The 12,580-nt window shown below is 54.9% G+C and overlaps 1 protein-coding gene across 2 annotated transcripts; it reads right to left on the bottom strand.

The window, feature by feature from the left end:
- Positions 1–4,212: 4,212 nt before the first annotated feature.
- SH2B1 (SH2B adaptor protein 1) lies at positions 4,213–12,349 on the bottom strand. 2 transcript variants are annotated; one of them, XM_006877047.1, is made up of 10 exons: positions 12,052–12,349; positions 8,619–9,640; positions 8,253–8,354; positions 7,914–8,005; positions 7,652–7,827; positions 6,003–6,206; positions 5,596–5,807; positions 5,295–5,466; positions 4,767–4,866; positions 4,213–4,587 (listed from the first exon to the last, which is right to left on the bottom strand). In XM_006877047.1, exons 2-10 carry the CDS (start codon positions 9,549–9,551, stop codon positions 4,569–4,571), a joined length of 2,010 nt encoding a protein of 669 aa, XP_006877109.1. In that variant the 5' UTR covers positions 9,552–9,640; positions 12,052–12,349; the 3' UTR covers positions 4,213–4,568. The 2 variants fall into 2 exon arrangements, with proteins under 2 accessions (XP_006877109.1, XP_006877108.1); XM_006877046.1 differs by lacking the exons at positions 4,767–4,866; positions 12,052–12,349 and having other exon boundaries at positions 4,214–4,587; positions 8,619–9,551.
- Between the last annotated feature and the right edge of the window lie 231 nt (positions 12,350–12,580).

Here is a 12,580-nt window from a genome sequence, read left to right as displayed (position 1 = left end):
CTTGACTTTGTCGTATTTACTGACCCCTGCTTCAATTGCCTCAACTTCCTCAGTTGCACGGAATTTGTCCATTCCCAATACATCCCTCAATTTTTCCCTAAAGTCCTGTGACTCTCAGGTTTCTTCTTTCATTCCTCACACCCCTCTTCCCTTCTTGCCCACTGGGGTCCTATTTCCACAGGCAGAGTCTCCTTCCTCACTTAGTTTCTTGAATGGGCAGCAGAAATACCCCAAGCCTTCCAGGCACTGAGGAAGGGGAAAATACCTTTTGGGGGTCAGAGGAAGTGGTTCTAGTGGGGCAAGGGAAAGTAGGGAAGGGAGATGGTAAAGTGGACAGGGTAGATGGTAACCCTACCCTAGGGAGGGGTGGCCACAGCCATCAACAAGGGATTTAGTGTCCAGGTCCTGGTAAGCAAAGCCAGAACTGCCTGTCTCTCCCCCAACACTCCCCCCCTCATCACTTTTAACTCAGCCTCTGGAAACACAGCCTTCAGGGCCCCCCCATATCTGACAGGGAATCCCCACCCCCCAGGAAAATGGGATACCCAGGCAGCTGGGTAACCCAAGAGGCTGCAGAATGTGCTGATGGCAGAGGGGGAGGGATCCATGTCTGAGGATGGGGGCGGGGGTCACACTGTTCTCTTAATCTAAGGGTCTTACAGGACAGCCCCAGATGGTGTGTCCTTCTCACTCCGATCTGCTTACTGGACTGAAAAAGCATCTGGGAAGGGGATCTGGGAAGCTGGATAAAAGAGGCTCCAAGAAAAGGGGAGAAGATCAGAATTAAGAGGACAAATCTAGGGGAAATAAGGACAGAAGAGTTGGGGGAGGGAGAGACAGGGCTGCAGGTTTGGGGGCAGTCAGAGGGACAGTGGGGAAAAGGGGCAGAGAAGTTAGCACTAGCCAAGGGGCGGGAGGTGAGGGTTGGGTGCAAAGCCACAAGTTGTTGCTGAGCGGCTGGCCCTGGTGTCAGCTTCCTCAGAGAAGCAGCTGCTCTGAGCCCTGTCTCTCCAGCCCCCCCTGCTCCCCTGCAGGGTGGGGGCACCTTTTGGTTACCATCAGGGCAGCTGCTGGGGGAGCAAAGCAGAGAGTACCAAGGGCTGGGAGCAGGGTCGGGAAGGAGGGCAGAGAAAGGAAAGGGGTTCAGTGAAAGTAATGGTGAAGTCAGTGAGGGGAAAAAGCCACGTGATCAGGGCTCAAGTCCTTCCTCAGTCTAGGCCTCAGTTCCCTAAAGTGAATGGTGAGAAGTGTGGGCCACTAAAAGGTTCTTACTTATAGCTGCCTCCAGCTCGGAGCAGAAAATGACCTAGGGAAACAGAGGGTCAAACAAATGCTCCCGTTTTGGGGAATGGGGGGTGGTTTTAACCCCCAGCTTCCTCATTTCTTCTGCCTGTACTTGTGGGAAGAGCAGCCTCCTGGGTGAGTTGAGGACATGGTGCTCACCCTTTACAACTCCATCAAACCTTTCCCCTGAAGCAGAGTTGTGCTGTGACCTGAGGGCTAGGGTAAAGGGACTCAAGACAATGAGGTATGAGTATCAGAATCACATCAGCAAGCACCCTCAGCTGACCAGACTCTGCGGTCATCTACCCCAAGAACCACTTCCTCAGGACAGTCAGGCTCAGCATCTACCAAGCTTTTACACTGGCTGGCTTCTCCACATCACCACCCGGATGAGTGACAGGGGCCACTGTCTAAAAGGAGCAGGAATGCCCAAACATGGAGAAGGGGGAGAAGACAGCAGAGATGGGCAGCTTCAAAGAGGCCAGAGCATGAGGCAGAGGAAAGGAGGCAGACTTTACAAGGCATTCTTGCCAACCAGGCCCTTTAAGGCTATTTCTACCTGCCTCCATCTTCCAGAGGAGGAAGTGAAGCCACCAGCCAAGAGCTGCAGAGGATCACCATCAGGGAGGCTGGCATGTGAAATGGGATGGAGGAAAGTTGAGGAATGATGTTTTTCTGGGGCTCCTCCCTACTGGGGGTCTCCACACCTAACCAATCTCTTATCTGAGGGCTGATGGGAGAGGTCCTACTTCCGGACTCTAGGCCATATTCTGCCCAGCTCTGAGCTTGATTTAACCATCTGTAAATAAGAGTCCTGGTGTGGCATTGTAGGACAAGCACCGGACCACAGGTGGGTTTGAACTGCAAGAATGGCAGTTCAAATCCACCAGCTGCTCCTTGGAATCCCTAAGCAGGGTCATTATAAGTCAGAAACAACTGAAGGGTGACACGAAACAACAAATGAAAGGTTTAAAGGGAAATACTCCTTTGGGTCTCTTTCATCAAGACATGCAAGCCTTTGGGGTGTCCTGGGAAGGCGAGTCCCTGAAGGCTGGCAGGGTTGGAGTGGGGAGGGGCTGGGAGTACCAGTTTCTAGATTAGGAAAGAATCAAGTCTTGCTTAGTGGGGGGTGCCACCACCATCCCACTTAGAGAACAAGTATCCATATCCCCAAACCATCCCTCTCTTTTCAAGATCAATGCTACCTCCAATTTCCCAAGGCCAAGGTTTGGGGGAACCCTAGGGACTGGATGAAACAGGAAGAGCCAACAGCCTTCCCCCACTATCCCCAGCCTGAGTGGCCTGTGAGCCCAGCTGTCTCCTGTCTATCTCCCTACAGGACAGGACAGGACACAAGGCCCAGAATAGCAAGGTCATGAATATGGGTATGGCCTGGAGGTGGGGGCAGAGACTGAGGAGCATAGGAGTCTCTGCCTGAGAGGTCAGAATGGTAATAGGCAGAGCGGGATAGAGGAAAAGAGGAGAGAGGGCCAAACAAGTGAAGTGGGATTCAGACCCTAGACCCATTGTGTTGGCACCTACCACCCGCAGAGCTCGGAAGCTCAGGGACGCCCTCTTTGGGACACAATCAGAGTGCAGTTAAGACTGTGTAATAGGGGGTGGGGGGGGGTGGGGAGGGAGCAGGAGGCATGGAAGAGCTGTTGCATAGGACAGGCAGGCAGCAGGCACAAAGTAGGCTGGTGGAGATGTGGTTGAATCTTCTGGTTTTCAAGAGAAGCCAGTAATCTAAGCTTTTATGAGAAATTCAAATAAAACACTATCCTAGCCAAACAAATCACATGGGTGGCTTTAACACAGATGAAAACTTGAATTTTACAGACGAGGATCTGGAGGTGCAGGGTGACTACGGTGCGCCCAAGCCTCACATCAAGTGAGAGACATAGCCCAGACTCGAGGCCAGTGCTCTTCATCACCCACCTGGCTTCAAGATGGGAGGGCAGTCAAGTCTGCCCTGGGCCCCTCTACAACCGGACTCTTGGGCTACCTCATTAAATAACCCCCGGCATAGCCACCGTTCCCTCTTGTGTTCTCAGAAGGCTAGGAAGTCTTCACTCAGATATTGGGAGTGGAAAGGGCCACTGGACATTATGGACACTGCTGTTGGTTCTGTCCCATGAAGGGCACTTGGTGGCTAGAGACCCCAGGGAGCACCATTGAGCTTCACACAGCATTTCAGCCAACTGCACAGCCCACAGGGGCCAGAGCCTGAAGCAAAGGGCTGGACAGTGTCCGATTCTCTCAGCTATAGGGATCCCAAGCCTGCCCACTTTCCCACCACAAACACTGGCCATAGCCATCACGCTAGAACTGAGATAAACCCTTTATTGATTTACGCTTCATTTTGTTTAAAACAACAACAACACTCTCAATATGACTGACAGCTCTTCCCTTTCACCCTTCCTTGGGCTGTTGTTGTTGTGAGTTTCTGTCCAGTTGGTTCTGACTCATGAAGACCCCACCTGTGCAGAGTAGAACTGCACTAGACAGAGTTTGCAGGGCTGTGACCTTTGGGAAGCAGGTCACCACGCCTTACTTCTGAGGTGCCTCTGGGTGGGTTCAAACTGCCAACCTTTTGGCTAGACACTGAGCACTTAACCCTTTGCGCCAGTAGGCAGTGGTCAATGGGAAAAATGGCCCCAAGGAGGTGGGACTGACCGCTGAGCCCCTCAGGGAGGTAATAGAGCCCAAATCCCCTACCTAGGGGAAGGGGCACCTGTAGTGTTTGAACTGGGAGTTAACAGGGCTCTTGAGCCGCTTCTTGTACCAACATACACACCCTTGGCCAACAAGGGTCGGGAAGCATATAGGGAGGGGATTCCTACCTCTTTCTCTGTGTACCTCTCCAGCCCCAAACATAAACACCAAGGGCTGAGGAACCAAGAGTGGACATAAGGTGGGGTGGGGTGTCTCACACAAAGGAATACTGGTTATTAATGGCTCTGGGATGGCCCCCTTCTCCGTCGCCCCCTAGTGGTAACTGCTGCAGCTGCACCGTCAGAGGCATCCCCAAGTCCCCACCAGATCCAGCGCTTCCCTGGGCCTCCACGACTGGCCTTATGGCCTCTTCCAATTCCACCACGGGGACCAGCTCCACCATGGGGCCCAGCTCTTCCGGGACCCCTCCACTGCCCGCTTTCTCTTTCTCTTGCCTCTCTTTGGCTGCTGTGGCTGTTGCTGCCGCCACTTCTGGCGCCCCCGACGTCTCTTCTGCCCCAAGATGTGGGGAATCTGTCCACGAAGGGGGTTCGGAGGGCTGGGGTGGGTCATGGGAGGTGTTCGATTCTGGACAGGAATGGGAAGAAGACAGACTGATTGTGGAGGGAGGCAAGCTCTTGGCATGGCCTCCCCTTCACTCGTTCCCCCCAAGAGCCATGTACTATCTCCCCACATCCCATCTCCTGAGCAACCCCCCTCCATGGAAGATGGATCATGGGCGGCAGTGAGAAGAGGACCACACTTACACACAGTCACTCGCTCCGAAGGGCATGAGGGTGGAGGAGGCATCGGGGTGGCATCGATCTCCCTCGCACACCCCTGCATGGCTCCCGGCCTGCTCCCGGCCTGGGGGAGGGGTGGGGCAACGAGGGGCAGATGGGACGTTGGGGTGGGGGAAAAGGGAGAGATCATACAGGGACATCAGACATCAAGGGAGGAGGGTAGGGGTCAGACTGAGCAATCCCCAAAAAGGGCAGGCCCAAGGCAGGGATGTGACAGAAGGCAAAGACAAGGCTGGGGAGGATGGGTCTAGGAGACAGTCAGATGATGGCACGAGAAATCCAATGGAATGGGATGCGCCAGCCCAGCTCTCAACTCCCACAGGCTCCAGCAAGAAGCCTCTGCCTTCCTACAGCCTAGCAGGTAACTCCTCTCCCCTGCTCTCCCCTAGCAAAGCCTCTCCTCCTCACAGCCCCCACCCCGTCTTTCTGGCACACACACCTCACTTCTTGGGTGCACGGGCACCTCCTCCCCTGCAGACCTGCTCTGCTCACCCTGCTGCCGCTGGGAGGATACGACATAGCTGACAAGGACAACGTCACTGGAGCCTCCAGACTCCAGAGGGATGGGGTGCACCTGGAAATGCTCGAGCATATCGAAAATGGACTGGAACCACAGGTGCTGGACCCGGCACTGACCTTCCTCATTCAGTGACAAACGCAGGTGCTGAGGGAAGATGAAGTGGGAGCTGGAGTCTGGCCACTTAGAAACGCCATCCTCCCTAAACAGCAGTGTGTCTCCCCCCGACCCACCCCCCAAACCCCAGGTTCTCTGCTCCTATCAGTCATCTCTCACCTTGGCCTTGCCCTGGAAGTTGAAAGTAAGGACATATTCGCCGCGCCTTGTCTCACTCTGACGTACCAGGAACACGCCGTGGGAGCCAGTGCCTCCTGCCAGTACTAACTGGGCAGCTTTGAGTCGGGAGAGCATCCCATGGAACCAAGGATATCCTGAGAGGGGCTGCTCCCCGTCACCTCCCTCTGACTCCCCCTGGAACAGGAATGGCCCTTCAGGAAGGAGAGGGAGGGAAACGGGGCTGTCAGGGACGTCTTCCCCATCATGGGAGAATAAAAACCTCGAGCCTCCTCCCATGTGTCACTCCTCCGCCCTGGGCCTGGTCCCTCAGGAATCCCAGACCCAAGAGCCATTCAAGAGAGCAAGCAGCCAGGCCTGGTGCAGACACACACTCACACTTCTGGTACCTGGGGCTGTTTCCGGAGTGTCCAGGGGAGGGTAAGGGGCTGAGAGGGGATGAACTGTCCCTGGTGGGGGTCCCTCTTCAATGGGAATGCGGGGGGGCAGCTCAGGGGGAAGAAGTTCCATTGAATCAAAATGGGACGCAGCAATGGAGGCAGAACTGGGGGAGATGGATGCCGAGGGGCGGTCTGAGAGGCCCCCATATGCCCCTGGAAAAAAAATGGAGGGCAAAATTGACAACTCAAGAACTCCCACAGGACTGGTTCAGCTGAGCACACTTTTCTGAGGCAGTTTCTCCAGTGAATGCTGGGAGCAAGCTGATGATGTCAATGGCTCCTCACGAAGGCCTGTGCCTCAACAAGGGCTGTCGTTACTGCACCGAGGTCCTAGAGTCCAGATGGGCCCCTCTATTTTCCAAAGCAATGACCCAGACTACAGTTACTGCTGCCAAGGCAGGGGCAGGGATCTCTTGTGTTTTGACATTTGGCTTACAGGACAAAGTCACCAATTCAAAGACACATCTAAGATTCTCTATCAGTACCCCCTAAACCTGGCCCACTTTATCTTTACCTCAGTTCAAACATCCTCCACTTTAACCCAGATATCCAACTCAATCTCCCCAAATGTCACATCTGGCTCTGCTCCAGCTACACTCTGTTCTCTCACTTCTTCTAGTTCACCTGCCCTACTCTCTTCATCTCAAGATCCCGAGGAGACACTTCTTACCTGTGCCGCTCACACACACCAGCACAGGCACTGTGCTGTGGGATCTGCTTTTGGCAGAGAATGTCTGTCTGTGTGCCACAGAGGGCCAGGGGCACATCTTTGGCACTGCCAGCTTCCCCCACCCTGCCCAGGGCCTTCCTGAATGTCTGCTGAGCAGCAGGCCGGAGCCTACATGAATGTGCACTCCTAGTGAGTGCTCAGGAGGCATGGGTGGACTGAAAACAGCAGGAAATCAAGAGACTGGAGGCATAGCTCGTCGTCTTTGTCAGTGATGCTCACGTGGCCTCAGCATAACCATTTTACCTCCCTAGGTCTCAACAACGGCTTGAGAAGTGAAGGGGTTGGACTTGGTGATTTGTACAGTCCACTCTAGATCTGTTCATTCAGTGAATGCTACCAGGCACTGTGAAGCTGGAACCCGAAACAGAGGGGCAGGCGGAGCTGTGGAAGTGGAGTCAGGAAAGTCAATGGTGCAAGTCAGGGAGCCCAGGCCTGTGTGTATCTGTGTGTTTGTGTGTGTGTTTCTATTGGGGCAGGTGGTAGGTGCTTGGTCTGGCCAAATAGTAGAGTCAAGAAAAAACTAGGCATCAACAACATACACACAGAATTGTAGATTAAAGGCAATATAAACATCTCTATAAACATCAGAGTCTGGAAGTATAGAGAAAAGAATCAATATCTCCAGCCAAGAGTGGGGGCTTCAGGAGACACTTTCATGGAAAAGATGAAAGGATGGGGGCCCAATGGGGTAGTGATGGTGACGGTTCTAAAAGGTAAACTGTGGCTTCGCATGTCTAGCTACCGAAGCAGACAAGCATTCGTGGGGATGGGGGAATAGGAATGGAGTGTCCAGCAGAGTTTAGAGTTTGGGTCCAGGTCTGACAGCAGGGGCTTTTGTGGGGCCAGTTCTGAGGATCGCTGCCCTTACCCTGTGACAGACGATCATTGCTCTCACTGGGGCCCAGCGGTAGGTCCTGGCTGGGAAGGCTCTCTGAATGATTCAGGCAGGGCAGCTCCAGGCTGTCTGTGTTCTCCCTTGTAAGGAATGAGCTTCCAGGGACCAGAGGGAGGGTCATGGGGCGGGGACTGGAGGCAGGGCAGGGTCTGCAGAGACAGGGAGAATAGTGCTGGGAGGAAAGTTACTAGGAATCAGGTACAGGCTGTCCCCCACCCCACCGCCAGTCCCTCACCCTGGGCTCAGGCACTCTTGGATGTCAGACACCCAGGCCTTCACGTGTAGAGCATCAGTTGTCTCCAAGATGTATTCTGAGGGGCCTTCCACCTAAGGGACAAGATGAGGACCTCAGCCAGGGCAGGGGGCAGAGGGCAGGGGGCAGGAAGGAGGCCCTAACCCACCCTAATAAGAAGAATATTTTCCTTGTCTCCCTCTCCTCAAAAAGCTGCATCCCCAGGGATGTGACCTCAGGACATTAACAGAGCTGCATCTCCTCCCACCTGTGTTCCTTGTCCAAATGAGAGCTTTCTCCCCAACATAAACACTCCAGGGGCTGGGCGCCCAGAATTCCTACCTTAATCACGAACGTGTTCTCCCGGTCAGGCATCTCCAGGGCTGTGGCTGTCCGGACATCCGTGATCGTGGAGCAAGGAATGCTGAGTCGAGGCCGGGATGCCTAGGTTAGAACAAGATCCAGATTCGGGATCTGCAGAGACCCTTCTCTCCCGCTCCCCTCCACCCAAGCTTTAGCTTTCCTTCTACAACCCACGAGTCAGACAGTGCTCTCCACAGCTACTAAGTCAGAGCCAGGAGCTAGCTTCAAAACCAAAAAGCACAGCTAACTGTGCGGCTGGTAAACTACAGCTCATCTGCAGGGCTGAGTTACCACACGACCTGCTCCATCACTGGCTTCCAATCCCCACCCTGCTCTGGGCCTCACCTTGGGTGGTACAAAGAACTCCAGGCGACTTCCTCCTCCTCCTTCTCCTTCACTTCGCAGCAGTAAGCGACACTTCTGCCACTGAGGCTGCCCTCCTCCCCCTGAGGTAGGCCCCACTGCCCCTCCTCCCCGGCCCATTCCAGCTGGGTCAGGGGCTGCTTCTTCAGCCCCCATGAAACTCAGCAGCTCTTCCCTCTGTACCATCCCTGCCCCATCCTTCAATGTCCCCCCTCCCCGACTTAGTCTCAGCCTCTCAAAACGATGAGTCCATCTTTCCCCAGGGGATGTTCCATCCCCAACCAGTCCCCTCCCAGTGGTCCCAGCCCCACCAGAGGAGTTGGAGTTGCTGTTTCCCCCTAAGACTGGGGGACCAGATGAGGTCTCCAGAGGCCCAGCCGAGGAGGGAGGGTCAACAGTTCCCCGCCACTGCAGGATGCCACGAACTGAACCTCGGACGGACCGGCCCACTGAGCGGAGGGAGAAGCGTTTCTTTAGCTTCGGCTTCGAAGAGGTCGCAGAAGAGACGGAGGAGGGGATGGGGCCAGCCAGGTCCTCAGATGATCGAGAAGAGCCCAGCACAGCTAGGGGCCCGCTCACCCTGCAGCTCTCAAGGGACAGGTCATGTGGTGGGATCTCCACACCAGGACTCAGGGGAGCCAGGCTGGGTGGTGAGAAGGAGCCAGAGGCCCGGGCCACCTCAGCTTCAAAGTGCTGCAGGAAGAGCTCAGCAAATCGACGGGAGAAGGCAGCCTCAGCCCCAGGCCCTGCATATTGGGGGTGGGAAGCCAGGTAGAGGCGGAAACGGCGGGCAAAATCCAGGGCTGCTGCCCGCGCATGGGACTCACAGAACTCCCGCCAACTAGGGGGAGGTGGGGGAGGCATCGGGGGAGGGGAGGGGGAAGCCCCGTCCTCCTGGGAAGGGGCACCATTCATGATGGTCCCCAGGAGGTAGAGAGGGGGTGCCTATGGGGAGGGGCAGCAAAGAGGAAAGTGGTTGGAAGACCCAGGGTGAGCGGCAGCAGCTGCAGAAGGAAGAGAAAGGCACATACAGAGTCACTGCTGGGGCAGCACTGGGGACCAAGCCCCACCCCGAGCCAGAGACTCCTTATTCGGGACTGGACTCCTCAGAGAGCAATGGGGAAGAAGACTAGGCTGCCTCCTTTCCCTTTCCCAGTTCCATACACTCCACCAGCCCCAGGACATCAGCAGCCTTCCCAATCCACTTTCCCTGGCATTGTTGGTTCCAGGAGCCAGGCGCAAAGGAGCGCTTGGAGCATCTTCCTTCAAAATGTAGCTCCCTTCTCCAGAGTGGAGCCTTCAGGGCACATTCCCTCAGAGGAGTGGTAATAACGCTTACAGCAGATGACAAAGGAGCCCACGTGGCACAATGGTTAAGCGCTTGGTTGCTATCAAAAGACCAGTGGTTCAAATCCACCAGCAGCTCTTTGGGAGAGAAGACCTGGCGATCTGTCCCTGTGAAGACTACAGCCTGGAAAACCCTGTGTTGTTGCTGTTATGAAGTGTTGTCGAGTCAGTTCCAACTCCTAGTGACTCTGTATAGGATTTCTGAGGAGGGGCTGATGGATTTGAACCACCGACCTTATGGCTAGCAGCAGTTCAGTGCTTATCCTATAGAGTAACACTAGGACTTCAAGAAGCCCTAAGGTTACCACAAAATGTACTCTTGTCCTATAGAGTCACTATGAATCAGAATTGACTTGATGGCACAAAACAACATAATAGATGAGGAAAGTGAAACTTAGGAAAGTCTCCAGAATTCCATGGCATAGTCCTTGTCTCGGGTGGCGCTGCAGGAGACACTTCAGACTGCTAACCACAAGGTCAGTGGTTCAAACCCACCAGCTGCTCCTTGGAAACCCTACACGGGGTCGTTATGAGTGGGAACTGACTTGACATCACTTAACAACAACAAAGTCCTTGTCTCCAGGGACTGGCTGGCCCCACCTTCCCCATAACCCCTGATTGTTCCAGCTCAAGGGGCCAGAGAGCTTAGACTCTGAGGAAGTTTACTCAGTAGGGAGATGGGCAAAGGACTGAAGTAACAACTGTCTTGAAAGCTGATCTCAGGACCCAGAGCCCAAGCACTATGTAAAGAGGATTGGAATGGCCCTAGTCTACTTTTTGGTGGTCCTTTAATGTAGTCTGTGGCTCTATAGGATAAGCACTGGACTGCTAACTGCAGGGTTGGTGGTTTGAGCCCAGCAGTCGCTCCTCAGTAGAAAGATAAGGCTTTCTGCTCCCGTAAAGATTTATAGCCTCAAAAACACTACCTGGAGGTCACTCTGAGTGGGAACCAACTTGATGGCACTTAACACCCCGGGGAAGAGAACATAGGTTGTTGGTCTGGGGTAAGTTTCTGTTGGTCGTATAACAGAGAGCTGAGATCCTAGGGCTTTTCACCTCCCCTGCCTCTTACTGGGGAGTCTGTCCTAGAGACGAGTTAACCTGGCAGTTACGGCCTGGAGTCAGCTTTGGGATCAAATCCTAGCTCTGTCACCTATTAGCTGTATGATCATCTCTGCGCCTGTTTCCTGATGTGTGAAAGAGAACTAATGATCGCTACCTCTTAGAACTGTTCATATAATTCAATGGATTATGTTAGTGCTTGACACAATGAAAGCACACAACCCCTTAATTCCATCATCTTCTTAGGAGCCCTGGAAGTACAGTAGTTCAGAGATCAACTGTTAACCAGGAGGTCAGCAGTTCAAACCCACCAGCTGGCCTACGGATAAAGATGTAGTTACAGCCTTGGGAGGCCTACAAAGCAATTCTCCCTGTCCTACAGGGTGGCTATGAGTCAGAATGGATGGGACAGCAGCGAGTCTGGTTTGGACATCATCTTTATCTTTGTTGTGGAGAAGAGTATTATGGTTCCAACCTTTTCAAAGGGAATTCAGAGAAAGTAAAAGGTTGACCAAGATCTCTCGTAACTGGAAAGTGGTGGAACTGGGCACGGAAGTTACAACCCAGGGCTCTTTGTTAGCGCGCCTCCCTCCTATGATGCTGGAAGATGACAGTGCCTGGACGGATTAGTGAAGACAGCCCAGGAAAGTCTCCCTAAACCCTCAGAGACCTCAGACACATGCACCGGCTACAAGCCAGTCACCTCTCTCCTTCATCCTCAGCCCAGGGCCTCCACATTCGGCCCCATCCACCGGACAACTCCAACCAAGAAAAGAGGCCACGAGACGCAGGAGTCGTGGAGCACAGGGGAAACGAGCCAAAGGGTGCAGACACCGCAGCAGAGCCACCCATCTCAGCCAGAGGCCACCTCAGCTCACACAGGCCCACCCACCCTTCTGCACCACGGGCCGATCCAGCCCCCTTCAGGCCCGCTGACCCTGTGGCTCCTGAGCTGGTGACTCAGTTTCTCTTCTGACATGCAGGACTCATTATCCCGTGCACCTGCCTCCTGGCTCAGTTCTGCTATTTCCCGAAGAGCAGGTTAGTGGAGGGTGCAGGCTTCGAAGGCTCCTGGCTCGGACCCTCCGCGTCTGGGGGTCAATCCACTCCGACTCGATGCTGCTCCCCAGACACTCCCCGCCCGCCCACTCCCCGGGGCCGCAGCCTCCTGAGGACCAGCCCTGTCTGCTGCACCCCCTCCGGGGCCGAGCGCACCTACTGCCTGGCCCCCCCACCCCCCGCGTTCTTCACCCCGGGCTCCTCTCAGGTGCCTAGGCCAGGTCGCGGAAAGGGAAAAGGTACTTGAAGAAGGGGGGTTCCGGTTCCGGTCCCACCTGCATCTCGGTCCCCGCGGTTAGCTCCGGCTGTGGCGGCGGCGGCGGCGGCGGCGGCGGCGGCGGCAGCTCGCGCTCCCTCCCCCCTCCCCGCGACCAGCTCCCAACAACGTTCTGCGCAGGCGCCGGGACCCCTTTTCCCGTCATCGAAGGAAGAAACCATAGAGAAGAGAGGCGAGAGGGACGGGCCGCTTCATACTT

The sequence above is a fragment of the Chrysochloris asiatica genome, unplaced genomic scaffold (assembly GCF_000296735.1).
Source record: "Chrysochloris asiatica unplaced genomic scaffold, ChrAsi1.0 scaffold00440, whole genome shotgun sequence".
NCBI lineage: Eukaryota > Metazoa > Chordata > Mammalia > Afrosoricida > Chrysochloridae > Chrysochloris > Chrysochloris asiatica.
The sequence above is the reverse complement of the archived record's forward strand: the minus strand, read 5'-3'. Positions and strand labels throughout refer to the sequence as shown.

Bases quoted from the DNA above. Each gene is read 5' to 3' on its own strand.
- SH2B1 (XM_006877046.1), bottom strand. From the start codon at position 9,551: ATGAATGGTGCCCCTTCCCAGGAGGACGGGGCTTCCCCCTCCCCTCCC. The intron at 7,828-7,913 runs GTGAGGGACTGG...CTGTCTCTGCAG, and splicing joins CAAGAGTGCCTGAGCCCAGG to ACCCTGCCCTGCCTCCAGTC. The intron at 5,467-5,595 runs GTGAGAGATGAC...ATCTTCCCTCAG, and splicing joins ACTTCCAGGGCAAGGCCAAG to CACCTGCGTTTGTCACTGAA.